Source organism: Corvus moneduloides, chromosome 2 (assembly GCF_009650955.1).
Source record: "Corvus moneduloides isolate bCorMon1 chromosome 2, bCorMon1.pri, whole genome shotgun sequence".
In the NCBI taxonomy this organism is placed as follows: Eukaryota; Metazoa; Chordata; class Aves; order Passeriformes; family Corvidae; genus Corvus; species Corvus moneduloides.
In genome coordinates, this window is record NC_045477.1 from 1,394,091 (window position 1) to 1,408,667 (window position 14,577).

General features: G+C 41.2%; 1 protein-coding gene across 2 annotated transcripts in view; it reads left to right on the top strand.

Annotated features, from left to right (window-relative positions):
* FCHSD2 (FCH and double SH3 domains 2) overlaps positions 1-14,577 on the top strand; it is a 123,958-nt gene that overhangs the window by 54,376 nt on the left and 55,005 nt on the right. For both annotated transcript variants that reach the window (XM_032095119.1, XM_032095130.1), the window contains exons 4-8: positions 7,347-7,423; positions 8,533-8,677; positions 11,505-11,638; positions 12,504-12,558; positions 12,956-13,084. In XM_032095119.1, the coding sequence (XP_031951010.1) occupies positions 7,347-7,423; positions 8,533-8,677; positions 11,505-11,638; positions 12,504-12,558; positions 12,956-13,084 (540 nt within the window). The remainder of the gene's footprint in view (positions 1-7,346; positions 7,424-8,532; positions 8,678-11,504; positions 11,639-12,503; positions 12,559-12,955; positions 13,085-14,577) is intronic.

The following is a 14,577-nucleotide window of genomic DNA, read 5'->3' on the forward strand; positions in this document are numbered from 1 at the left end:
CACTGGAGAATGAAACAAATTCAGAAAGGTTTCTCTCAGAATAGTAAATACTTAAAAATGGAATCCACCTGGATGGCATTATTTTAAAAAACCCTACACATGCTGTGGTTTATTAATTATGGTCACTGTTAATTATGGTTTATTATTATGGTCAGTGCCAAGTCCCACAGTGAGGATGAGCGCACAACAGTGTTGCAGCCCCAGCTTGCTGATCTTAAATACATTTTTTGTAGCTGTTTGACTCTGAAATGAGACAGAGAGGTCACTCACCAGCCCCAGTTTTAGCCTGACTTTCCCTTTGTAGCTCTTCCAGTGCTTCCCTGCTGTTGGAACTGCTTCAGGAGTTTTGAACTGGTTCCGTGAGGCAAGTGAACTGGTTAATAAGGATTTTTAATCCTTAGGTCAGACTTTGCCTATGAGATCCTATCCTGATCCTTCTGTTTAGTAGAGCAGTGGCTGCACAGTGTTCTGCAGCCAAAAAATACTGTGAAGGTGAGGTTTTTGCCATCCTTCATCAGCCAGCCAAGATCTGAATTACGGGAAATTTGGAATTTAATGCTACACTTGTCACACATTACAAAGCTGGGAAGTGTCTGGTTTTGGTCTCACTCAGCAAAACAGAACTTGTGGAGGTCATTATGGGGAAGGTGAGAGTTTGAGAAGCTACACTGTTTTTTTGGTCCTGACTGGGGCTTTGCTTTTTCCCAAGGCTCTGATCATGATCTTGTGGTCTGTGTTTCTGTCCAGCAACACAGAGCTCCCATTTGGATGGGGGGAAGGAGCTTATCAGCATTCCAGGAGTCCTTAGAGCCAGTTTGGTGCTTGTTGAAAGTGATACTTCTCAGCAGTTCAAACAGAGAACAAAAATCCCTTGACCTGACAGCAGCACTGGTTAAAACCCCACAGAAGATCCTTCAGACTGGTATTAAAAGGATGCTCTTGGCTGGCATTCCTTAAACCAGCAGGAAATGGTGGTGAGGAGGTGACAGATGTGTCCCCCATCTGCTGCTCCAGCTGAGGTGTGTGGGGGCAGCTGGTGTGAGACAGAAGAAGGATGTAGCATCAGTGTCCCCGAGCAGGGCAGACTGGGGGGTCTAGCCCGTGTGCAGGTGGTTCCTCTTGTGAGGGAATGGCAGAAGTGCTGGTTTGTCATCACTCCCACGTGTGGGGTTGGGTGGTGTTTCGCATTTGTGTCCTGAGAAACTTCACTTTGAATTAACACTGGCAAGCAGACCTGGTCATGGAGAAAAACAGGTGGTTTGCCATGACTTCACTCTCTTCAGTCTTTTAATATCAGGAAGGGATCTTAAAAACGACCCCGTTCAAACTCCCCTGCCATGGGCAGGGACACTTTCCACTGTCCCAGGGTGCTTCAAGCCCCGATGTCCAGCCTGGCCTTGGACAGTGCCAGGGATCCAGGGGCAGCCACAGCTTCTCTGGGCACCCTGTGCCACGGTCTCAGCACCCTCCCAGGGAACAATTCCTTTCCGATATCCCATCCATCCCTGCCCTCTGGCAGTGGGGAGCCATTCCCCCTTGTCCTGTCATTGCCCCGACCCGTGCATAGAACCTTGCACTTGGCTTTGTGGAACCTCATAAATTTCCCTATTTTTAGCTTTAGAAGATCTGTCTAAAGATCAAGGTCCAAAGTTGTTTGAAGTTTACCTAAAAGTTAAAAATTAACTCAGCCAAAAATTGCATTGTCTAGAGCAGTGGGGTGGAAAAGAAATCTGGTTTATATGGAGCTGTGTAAAGCAGCGGTTCCCCATCTGAAATGCGATCCAGGACTTTGGTTTATCTATTAGGAATGGGATTTGCTCAGGAAACACAGACTTTTGAACCGAAAGGCAAACAAACTACTTTGCCAGCGCTGCTGATGTGCCTTTGGCTCCAGGGAGAAGTGATGTGGTGGAAACCTCCTGATATCTTGTAATACAGCCTGAGGCTCTGCCCCTTCCTGAGGTTTTCTAACAGTTTCATAGGGACTTAAAGAAAGCCAGCTCTGAAAAAGAACTCTTGAGTTTATGTAGGACAGTTTCACAATCTAGGAAAAGTTATTTCACGTATGAGAGTGATTTTAGATGGTTTAAACAGGAGCTACTTGTATTTTGAAGACTAAAAGCAATCTTCAGCCATTTTCCAACTTTCATGCTCAGAGATGGGGGGAATTTTGCTCAGACTTCTTCACTTGGTGCCTGGAAAGCTGGGGGATTTTTATTTGTTTGGAGTATTGTACCTCCTCAGGGTTTGTGGGGCTAAGAATTGTAAGAAGAGAGTCCCTAAACTTCAGGCTGCCTGAAATACACTCACTGGATAAATACTCACTGGGCGGTGCAGTGAGAACATCAGTGCAGACATTTTTTAAGGAGGCATTTAGCAAAAGGCCTTAAAAACGACCTGGAATGTTTCCAAATGGCAGCATATCCCTAGTGCAGCAATTTAAAATATGTAATTTAGAAAGTGAAAATAATTTCTCCCCATGAATGCTTAGCTTGCTTGGTGTAACTGGATTTATTCTGGGTTGTAACCTGCTCAGAGATGGAAGTACCTGTGATGAAGTTATGGCCATGGTGCCATGTCATGGAGATCACAATTACTTTTTTCTGATGCCTGAAATCCTAAAATTTGGAAGCCAAAGACAGGAGAATTTGGAGAAAAAGCAGTTGGAAGCTTAGTGAGGTATGGTTTCATTGCTTAAAATCTGTCAGGGTACTCATAGTAAGGGAGACATAATAAGGCAGAGAAAGAAACTTCCAACATTGGTTTTGTGCCAAGTAATACAGAATATGAATCCCTAGGTTAGCTATGGATCCTGGCCTGATGAAAGGTCAGGAATATAATAGGTTAGAGGATAATTTGATGAATAAATCTGAATTGGCTCTAGGTCTAGTCAGCTTGGCTGCAGTGGATTTATCCTCTGATCATTTCCTGTCTTAGCACTCTGAGTGTTGTCTTTGAAAACTGTGAAACCTTTGGAAAAAAGGAACCAACTTAGTGCCAGGGTTTTTTAAAAGGAGTGCTGAGAAAGGAAAAGTTAAATTATATTTCATTCAGGTTGTTTGGAGAGAATTAAGATGGTGCAAATGAAGCAACAGTTTTAACAAATGAACAAAGTGAATGAGAAGAGCTTTGACATTTCCTTTGCTAAACCTGATTGCAGGAGTGCCTGAGGTGATATTTAACTGCTGTACATGAATTTTTTAGCTTCCCGCTTTGTTTGCTTTCTTGTCACGGTTCAAACATCTGAAAATGAAAAGAGAAAAGAAGCAGCTTGGAACAAAATTGTGAATGAATGTAAGAATGAAACCCCATATTTTCTGGAACTGGAGTCACCTAATGGTAGGAAGGAATATCCGTCCCATCTTTAGGAAGGAGAAGCAGCATGGTCAGGGATGCAGCTTTACCTTAGATAACCAGCCTTTCCTAATGTTTCCAGGGAATTTTGCAATTGATGCTGCAGGCACAGGGAAACCTCTTTTATCTCTCATTTGACCATGCTAAGGGCAGTGCAGATGAACACTCAGGGCACCTTTTGGAAAGTACCAGGATGCCCTGGAGAAGTCCATGTGCTGCCTGTTCCAGGGACTGTTTTCATTTCCATTTGTGCTGCAGCAGCGCTTCGGTCACGGTGCTGCTACCGAGGGCCCTGTGTGAGCTCCCAGCAAAATAACTGTGTCTGACAGAGCTTGTGTTGGCAGCTTGGGATGCAAATAGAGCCACGTCACATCCTGCCTGGCATCCCTGCCTGGCATCCCTGCCTGAGTCTCTTCATTCTCATTAAACTGTTATTGAACCTAGCCCTGGTAAATAAAATATCACTTGAAATAATCACAGTAAAAACTGTCTCAGGCTTTAGTGCTGATACTGAATGGTTCTGCTGTATTCAGGAACCAGAGTCCTCCCCTCACAGGCTGCATTGCATGCTCCCTCCTTCCTGTCCAAATGTTTCCAAGAGATGGGCACGGGCATAAAATCTGTTCCAAGTTACTCTTCAAGCTTGTGAGGAAAACATCTGTGTGATTGATGAAGCTGCCTCCTGAATTTTGGGCCCCGAGTAGCTGTGTTTGACTGAGTCAGGCTCCCTGAAGTCATGTCAGATCTCACTGGTTTAAGAAAAAAAGCTGAGGGCATCAGGGAAGCACCTGAAATGTCTTGATTTGGATACATCTCATTTCTTCATTTTTGTAGTAGACGCATTCTTCAAGATGTAGACATCTTGCATTTTGGTTGTGTGTGGGGTTTTTCTCTTTCTTTTTTTGGAGGAGTCTCTGTGTATGCCAATTTCCCTTCATCCTCAGCCAGTCCTCACAGATTACTTCGTTCATTTCACAGAATATTCTGAGCTGGAAGGCACCCACAAGGATCATCAGTGAACGACCCATGCAGTCTTACTCTCCTACAGCTAAAAATATGGGTTTGAAAATATCTGAGATCAGTCAAAAGGCTGTTTTTACAGCAGCAGGAGAGTCTTGGTGTAGCTGTCAAATTTATTTTGGAAGAAGCAGCAGTACTGAAATAAAACAGAATTTTCCACAGTGCCTGCACCTCACAATAATGACAATGGTACAACATTGCCAACGCTTTTTTCCCCATTTAAAAGTAAAACAAAGCAAAGCTCTCTTGCACATAAGCAATGGATGGGTCTGATAATAAGAATTTATACATAATAAAACTGGTACTTTTTCATGCTGCTGATGGAGAGTGTTAATTTGCAGCTGTTGATTGGTAAAAGTGGCTTCCACACTTTGTGAAATCAGTTTAATTGGGAGTAACCTTGCTTTTCCCACAGAAGAAACGAAATAAAGAGAGGTACTAAAATCTCTGACTTGTGGAGTGTTTGCCTGCTAGAATAAGACTTAGCAAACAAAATAATGCTATTTATTAAAAAAAAAAAAACAACCCATGCCAGAAAGCTGCTGTGATAAAGAGAAGGGATCAAAATATGATGCAAGATATTGAAACCACCTAAATGAAAAGCAGCAGCACTGACTTTACCTGCTTGATAGTCCCAAAACTCAGTGTTACATCAGCTGTGTCTGTCATGCTTTCTGCTATCAATAATAGGTTTTTTGGGCCCCTGGCTGTCATCAGCACCTCTCAATTATTATTACAGATAAAAACTTTACAACTGCTTTGGAAAGTATCGTTAATACGACTTTTAAAAAGTCTTCTAACAATGATCTTTTAATTTGGGCCATCTCCCTCTTTCCTTTTCTAGTGGTAGTTCCTTTTGTAAGTATTATAGCAAATATTTTACATTTTTTTCCTCTCCAATAGCTGTCACAACTGGCTTTATTAGAAAAGATCAGTAAATAGACTTGAGGTCAGGTCTGGTGATAGGGGAGCATCAAGTAGGAACTGCAGTCCTGGGAAATACAAATCTGAGTGTATGTGAAATTGTGCTGATTTTTTCCTGGATGCCAGAGCTCCAGGAGTGTTTGGACAACGTTCCTGGGCACAGGGTGGGATTGTTGGAGGGCCAGGAGTTGGACTTTGTGGTCCCGTGAGTCCCTTCCAACTCAGGATGTTCCATGATTCTTTTATCCTCACTAATACTTCACCCTCTTGAGTGGTTTTGGTGCTGGTGGTTCAGTTTGGAAATAAATGGTTAATCCCTCTGGGTTTATGGTCTATTTGCTGACATCAGTGGTAGGATTTCTGTGGGAAAAAATAGCTTTATTTATCCCTCTTGTGACTTTTTTTGCGTCTTAATTTTGGCAGAGCTTGTCCTCAGCTGCCAGCGAGCTTTTTTTCCTGTTTGCGAATGTTTGTTCAGCATCTTGAGGCAGATCTCGTAGTGGAGTCTGAGGCAGAACGGGTGGAAACATGAAAGTAGCACCACGTGGAGGTATCTCATAAAGCTCCAAATCTCATCACAAATTGCTCTGCCAGGGTTAAAGGAAATGTTATTTTTCGTTTTATCTGGGATTTTTTAACAGCTACCTAATGGAATTTGTGTGGGTTTTTTTAAATATGGAGGAGCATGACTTTGCTGCTAATGATCTATTAGCAACATTTAATTTTTATGTCTGAACACATCGATCAAATCATAGGTCAGTAATAAATTTTTACTGTTGTGTGGGCTGGTGTGACACGAATAAAATCTTGTGCTGTTTGAGCTACTTCTGATATTTTTTCTAGGAGTAATTAAAAGGTTGTTGCATCTTAAACATGGTATGAAAAGTGTAAATAAATAACACTGGGTCATGCCTCTCGTTGAGTGGGTAAGAGGCAAAGGTGTCTCACCTCAGGCTCTTCCTCAGGATTGCTATGCCAAAATACTGTGCTGTGCCTGGGGGGTTGATTCCTAGCTGGAAAGGGAATTTTCACCCAAGTCTCCCACTTCTTTGCTGTGTGGACTAACATGCAAAAGCTGGAGGGTGTTTCTGTGGTGATGAAGAGTCACAGGTTGGTTTAGGCTGGAAAGGATCTTCAAGGTCTTCGAGTCCAACCATCGCCCCAGCACTAACTCATGTCCCCGAGTGCCACATCCACAGAGCTCTTAAATCCTTCAGGGATGGGGGATCACCACTGTCCTGGGCAGCTGTGCTGTCCTTTTCCGTATGGGGAAGGAATTTTCTCCAATCCAACCTAAACCTCCTCTGAGGCGCCCTCAGATCCTCTCACAGCCCCTCTGCCCCAGCCTGGAGTATTCCATGGGGTTGTGGTTCCCCAGCAGGAACCCAAGCCCAGGAATGCTGCTCAGTGTTCATGAACTCCAGCTCCATGATTTCCACAGTGTACACTGTGTTTTCCGGTTGGTGGGACCCAACTCCAAAGTGATATGGTGAGGAAAATGGGATCAGCAGCCAGAGGAGGGGTCAGTGTGGCAGCAGCTCCCCTTCTCTGTGTGGTTGTAAATGAAATCCTGCTGCTTTGTGACCTTGAAAATGAAAATGTTGTTACTGATTTTCTGAGGCCGTGCAAAATGAAACACAGAGACTGAAGGGTGCAATTAACATTAATAATTAAAGATGAGCTGCATTTGTCAATCTCTTGTCTGGTGTAATCCTCTGAGTAGTGGGCTCCTCCTGGGAGCAGCAGAGCTCCTGCAGCCTTGGATGATCCAAGCTGGGCATGTCAGCGTGGGCTCATAGATGAGCAGATATTTCCTGGATTCTGGGAGCCCCCTGTCTTCATCCAGGGAAATGGAAATCGGGGTTCTCACAGCTGGGACAAGTTCAGCCCTTTCCCTTCCAACACTCCTACCTCTGATTCTGCCATTGTGCATTTGCTGGAGCTGTAGATTGTTTGCTTCTTTGGGTTTTCATTTGTCTGACGTAAGAGCAGAAATGTTCTTTTAATCACCTTTTTTTAAAAAACTTTTTTCCCCCTTCTTTTAACAGAGCATTCAGAAGCTGGCTAGCCAATACTTAAAGAAGGACTGGCTTGGAATAAGAGCTGAGGAACGAAGTGATTATAGGTAATTTACCAGTTGAATATCTCAAAATTGCTGTATTTATCGTTTCAACTTGTGTCATTATTTTACTTAACAATGAACCACTGCTTTTCTGTAGTTAATTTTTCTTTTTCCTTTGTAGTAGAGCATTGTCAGTTAAAAAAGAAGCTTTGTTTTCCTGAGATAAGTCTTAAATAGATGTTTATGACTTGAATATTTAGGAACATGGGAGAAACAAAACAGCTTGACAGGACAGCTGTAATTTGCATCTGTTTGGGTATTAATGCTTGTATCTGAATACAGATTTTAGTAAATAACTTTAAGGTTAGAGGGATAAGTGTGTGGATTGTTTCATAGGAAAAGACAGGAAGAGATTTCATTTTAAGAGGCTGTTCTTTGTGAAGATTAAATCTGACAGCAGGGAGGAGGCAGAGCAAGAGACTGTTGTTTACAAAACTTTATTTCATTAACATGAAAGGTGGATAAAACATGAAGCCAGAAATAAGTCAGTTGCTGAAAGCCTTTGAGCAGCACCTCCTAAATATTTGGAATAAGCTTTCAGATGCTTTGTTTTTATGTCTTCTTTGTGTTCTGACAAGTTTTATTTCAAACAGGAAGAAATTGACATATTTGTGTTCGGGACTTTCAGCACCCTCACATCGTTTGTGTGTTTAGGAAGAAATAAACTGAATTATCGTCTCAAGTGTACATAAAACTCCCATAACACCCAACCCCTCCTACCTGCAGCTTGTTCCCTTCCACGCCACGAGATCCCACAGTGCCCAGAGATCTTCTCCAAACCCTTGCCCATCACCAAGTGCTGAACCCAAAGTTTTTGCCAAAAAGTTGAATCACGAGATAGGAACAGGCAGGAAAATCTTTATTTTTGGTACAACTTCCATTAAAATTTTTGTTAAAAGTGGAGATATTTGCTAGTTCAGCCTAAAGGGTTGCGCTTTAGTTTTAAAAGCAGTCCTTGGAAAAATGCTGCTGCTGCAGAAGCCAACCCAGGAGCTGGATTCTGATCCTTGTGGAGGATCCTTCCAGTTCAGGAGATTCTATAAATCTGAATTTTCAATGGAATGACCTCCCTTTCTTCCTTCCCACACCCTCTCTGTGTTTCATTATTTTAGGAGCATGTACTCAGTTTGGAAATCACTCTTAGAAGGCACCGTGCAGGTGGCCCAGTCCCGACTCAATATCTGTGAGAACTATAAAAACTTAATTTCTGAACCAGCCAGGAGTGTGCGGTGCTTTAAGGAGCAGCAGCTGAAGAAGGTATTTGTGCTTTAACAAAATCTTTATACTTTTTGTCATTTTTATCGAGGGGAAAAAATGGTTTTTAGAAATCTTTTAGTGTGACACGTATAAAACACGTGTACTCTTCATGTCATAGGTGTAAATATCCAGCTTGTGAGAGAGGGATCCAATTTCTGAGCTGTTAGCCCACATTATACCTGCTTGGAAATGAGTCTTTTAAAAATGTGATACTCAGTGGGTCCAACGTGTCTCAGCAAATCTGGCATTGTGCTGTAGAAATTCTGTTGGATTTGGTTTGCAGTGACAGTTGCAAGTGGTTTTTGTTAGAAAAAGTTCTGATTTTAAGAAAAGATCCATCTGAAACCTGAAGGAAAGGCTTGAGCAATCTGCAGGATGGAGAGTAGAGATTGTCCAGCCACGTCCTGTAACAGTATCACAAATAAGTGCTCCAAAAGCTGCTTTAATTATCTGTTTAATTATCTGTAATTATCCCAGTAGAGAAAATAGTGTAGTTCCAGTGAGCTGGATATTAATTTAATTGCTTGTTGCATTTGAGAGTCCTTTATGAGGATGGGCAGGCCCTGGCACAGGGTGCCCAGAGAAGCTGTGGCTGCCCCTGGATCCCTGGAAGTGCCCAAGGCCAGGCTGGAGGGGGCTTGGAGCAACCTGGGATAGTGGGAGGTGTCCCTTGAATGACCAGAAAAACCCCCAAACAACAATCATTTTAGCTTTGCTTGTTAGAAAGTGACAGCAGAGACCCAGAATATACCCAGTTCTGTGTTCTAGAGTAGTATTTTGTAAAATGTTTGGTTACAAATTTAAATAGATGTTCGTGTAATGTGAGCTTTCCGTTTCTGAACAAATTATTCTACAGCTCTTAGAAACATGTGCAATATCTGTTTTGTGAGGGAAAAATTAACTTTATTAATGCTGTTTTGTTGTCCTGTGAATTTTATTTTCATGTGAAGCTTTCCAAACAATGCTGTGGCAATTTTATAACATTCTTACTGGGTAAATAATCTTATTTTATTCTTCTGCAAGTGGCGATAGCTCAGTGTTTATGAGGCAGCAGTAGAAGTGGGATCTTTAAATTTCTAAAAGTCATAGAAGTTCCTTTATTCCTGCACTTTGGAATCAGCAGAACAAGTTATTACAAATATCAGGGCAGTATTGTGGTTCACAGTGATAACATGCTTTTCCTTCAACATGGAATTATCATCCACTTGGTGGGATTAATTTTCCTCCACAACCAGTTTATTGTTTTACACAGGGCAGTCTCTCACCCTTCCCTTTGAATTCCCAAACAGATAAACAATGGACAGAGAAATAATTGTTCTGACCTCCATCCAGACAAAAGCTTATCAAAATAAAAATTCAGTCAGCAAAATACTGGTAAGGTTACATTGGAATATACATCTAAAGTGGCATCCAGTCTCCTAACAGTTCTTTATCCTACAGGGATGCAAACCAAGATTATTTATCTCTCTCAAATGATCTTTTTAACAACTGGGGTTATTTGATATTTTAATTTTTTGATGCTGGCAGGAGATTTTAGGGATCAAAATCCCCACTGATGTTGCAAAACCCCAGTCCTTTTCACAGGCTTTTAGGTCTTAGTCAGCTGTGCATTATATACAGATTTTTTTACCTTTTATTTTTCAGTCATACACGCAGAGGTTTCCAAAAATCCCAATCGTGCCTTCCACCACTCCCCAAACCAGCCTCCAGGGAATGCACCCTCTGGAGCCCATTGCTTTATTGGTCTGCACACATCAAGCAGTGACTTTAGTGTGAATTCTTCTGTACTTCATAGCAATTTGACAGCTCCAGGGAGAGCAGGATTGTGTGGTGAGAGGACCAGCAATTCCTGTTGGCTGCCAGTTTGCTTTTCACAGGTGGCTGGGTGTTGTTTTTTCCCAGTGGGACACGGGGACGTTAATGTTACGCATGACAGCAGCTCATTAGTCCTGCAGTGCTCCTGAAGGAGGTTCCATGCATTAATAATCAGTGCAGTGAAGAAGCTGAGGTGTTCTGGAGGGGTGTTCACCAGCAGCGCGCCTGGAATGAGGGAAGCCGGGGGGGTGATGCTGATATGAAAAGAGCTGGGACCTTTGGGTGGTGTTGGAAGGACTCAAAGGCAGATTGGTTTCCTTGAAGTCACCCCTGGGTACCTGCTGGAGCCTTCACTGACCACATCCCGCCTGTGATATCTGTAATTAAATAGAACTCCTCTGGACTATCAATCTCCTGTGTGCTTAATCCAGTTTGGGTAAAAGAAAATCTTTAGTAATCTCTTTAAAGAGAGTTTTAATTCTAGACATTGATGATTCATGTTGGTTTTCTTACCTAGATCCTGCTTAGCACAGATCCTTTCCCAGTTTGTTGGGGTTTTTCTTAAGCTGGCAGGGTGTCTGAAGAATTGCTGAATATGATCATTTTTCTTCCTGATGTGTTGTGTTTTGTGTGGCAGCTTTTGCCTCATGTTTTAAATTTTAAAGAAGGAAAGATTAATCATTTTTTGGTATCACTTCCAGTATATTGCCCTTGGATTTTTCCCAGTTGTATTCCGATGACTTCAACTAATTACTTCATCCAAAGCTTTCAGAACTTTTATGTTTATTTAGTGGGTTATCATTGATTTTGAACAGTTTAAACAGCAGCAGAAAGAAAGGAAGAGAGAAGGTTTTATGCAGTTTTAAAAGACCTGCATGAATAATTGAGCAGGAGTAACTCGAAGACTGAATCCTTCCTTACAAACTACCATAAAAAGCAGTAAAACAATGATGCTAATATTATTTGGATGCAAAAAAAAGTAATATTTTGTTTCCCAAATGCTTTTTTTCAGTGCGTGGACCAGCTGACAAGGATCCAAGCTGAATTACAGGAGACAGTCAAAGATTTAGCTAAAGGCAAAAAGAAATATTTTGAGACTGAACAGATGGCTCAGGCGGTGCGGGAGAAAGCTGATATTGAGGCCAAGTATGTTTTTATAATGGCATATGTAGAAATAATTGCAGCCCCAAAAAGCACATTTCTCTTAGCTTTTGCACTTGATATTTGACTTTCAACGAGATTCTTCCAGGTTTTCTTTGCTTTTTGCTTCTATACATTTTTGTAGCCATTTCAGGCACGCCCTGAGAGGAAATTAGAACTTGTTTGTGTTGGTTTCTTTAGGAAGGAGGTTCAAGTAACAGCTTTAATTTGGCATTTTCTAAGGACAGTGTGTCAGCTGGCACTTGTTTGATATTAAAGCCTCCTGACTTCCTTTTCTGTCCACACATCTCAAATTTGGTATCAGTCCATTTAGAGGGGAGAGGCAACAGGACACTTTTTTTTCATTTTTCGAGATAAATTTTTGAGGCTTTAGGTTTTTTCTGTTCCTTAACGTCCTAAAGAGGGTGATTTCCTTCCTTCCAGGAAAACAAGTAGCACGTGTTTTGGGTTTGGAGTCTGGCCTGTCTTATGGGAGTTTGCCACATGCTTTTTTCTTTCCTTTAATTTTTGTTTTTAGAAGTTACTCAGAACTGCTCTCAGGGAATGAAATGATCATTTCATTAGAGATCTTTTCTGTCTTTCTGAGGGATGATGAAAAGAACTTCAATAAAATTACCTATAATACCTGAAGAAAGTAAACAAACAAACACAAACAAAAACAACCAAAAATTTGAGCTTGGGAATTTTAGAGCAGATTTATACTGCAGTGTTATTCAGATTAAAGTAGCTATTGAGTTGATTTTGTTTTCTTACTTACTTTTTAAACCACCATCCTTCAGAAGCTAAAAAATACTTTTGTAGAAACGGTGTAAGGCAAACATTCAATTCCTTCTGCTCATTTCTGTTCCAGGTCCAAACTTAGTCTTTTTCATTCAAGGATTAGCTTGCAGAAGGCTAGTGTGAAGGTGAGTATAAAACTTGGATTTTGCTGCTCATTTCATTAGGCAAATGCCCCAAATTGTCTGCAATGTAGAGGTGAGGCACAGATTGGAAGGGAAAGTGGTAGGACGAGGGATGAGCTAAGAGCACTCTTTGGGCAGAGTATAGAATTATATATGGAATATATACAAGGAATTCTTTTTCTAATTAGAGTTAAAACTGTTCTTTGAAGACCACATGTGAAATTCCAGTTGCAGGAGAGAAAAATCTTGTCAGGAATCCCCTCATCATTAGGAAGACTTAAAAGCTATAAACGCCCTAAAGTTTTCACTGTACTAACACATATCCACACAATTAATTGGCTGTTAATGTATGTTGGGTCATCCAGATTGTCACTGTGGGCTGTGTTTTCACTTGTTGCAGTTAAAAGCCCGACGATCCGAGTGCAATTCCAAGGCTATCCATGCCAGGAATGATTATCTTCTCACGTTAGCAGCTGCCAATGCACACCAGGATCGCTACTATCAAACAGACCTCGTGAACATCATGAAGGTGAGGAGGCTGCTTCGTGCCTGCCATTGGGAACTGGGAAAATCTGGGGAGCAGATGGAGGGTACAAAGTCCTGGATTGACTTTTCCAGTGAGCTGCCATGGATGAGAGGGAAGGTAGAGCCTGTAGTGCTGTCTAAAAAATTTGGAACCGGCTTTCAGGCCCCAAAACTGAGCAGTCAGTTTCATTTTTTAATTCGCTTCTTTTTTGAATAACTTACTTGGATAAAGGACTAAAAAAACCTTGACTGAAAAACTCACTTGGATAAAGTTCCCTTGGCTAAAGGAATCAGGTTTGTCAAACTAAGCCCTGTATTTTCCTTCTGGAAGGAAAGTGGAGGGGTTTTTGGTTCTTTAGTACCATATTCCATAATCCTTTTTATTTTTTATCTCATCAGAACACTTCTTTATGGTGTAATTAATGAACTAGAAGTATTAAATATCTTGGTTTCCAAACTAAGGATTTTAGGGAGCAGCAGTCAGCATTCCTGTTCTCACCTGTGGCAGTTTGCCAGGTCAAGGCTGGTTGAACTCACAGGAAATGGCACACTTAAAAAGTTCAAACCTGATTGCTCATGGTTTTCTCAAACATCACCCTAGAATTAATTAAATGTACACTATTCCTGTGTTCTAGAGTTCGAGAGTTAAAGATAAATTGTAAATCAGCTAATTCACAGTTTATCTGTTTGCATTTCACATGTTGACATTTTCAAACTTTACTTTAATTTGCTCTTTACAAACTCTTTCCAGGCAGGGTGACTTAGGAGTCTGTCATTTGCATTTTAAACTGCTTTATTGCAGAAATAGCATAGAATTATGACAAATCCCTGTATTATCAGTGTGCCTTGCATTTTGGTATGGGAAATACTGATATATTGATATGAAAAGCAGGTCAGTGAGGTAAAAAATGAGAGCACCAAAGGAATCCTCCTGCTTTTCCCTGTGTTTGTGCATGGTTGTGCTGTTCTGTTAGTAAAACGTGAATATTTGTGCTGACTAAATGTTTAGTACATGGAAATGATTATAAAGAATTTCCTTGTGGTGGTGCAGATAAAATTATTAATTGATGCTTACATAAGATAATTCCATCCTTACATGCATGGTTGGCTGTCATCACTTAATGCTCTTACTTGGGAGCAATTCCAGAAGGGAATTGAATATGTTCACGGCAAAACAAACAAAAAGGGTGTTGAAAATCATTTTTAAAAATGAGCAAATAGCCCTGGTAGATTTCTTATCAAGCCTTTCTCATGCTGAACCTTTTTTTTTTCATACAGAAAAAAACATAACAATTTATTCTTCGATATAAGTAATTGTGGTTTGCTGAAAGCCTAAGTGCTTTCATCCAGCCAAATTACTCTGGAAGGAAAGGACTCAGGGTTTATTTTCCTGCATCTCTCAGATATTTATAGCAGTTGAATCTCTTTGTCTGGTAAACAAAAGTGTGTTTTTAATGAAGAGCTGTGAATTCGGGTCTCTTGCAGTGTTGGTCATGA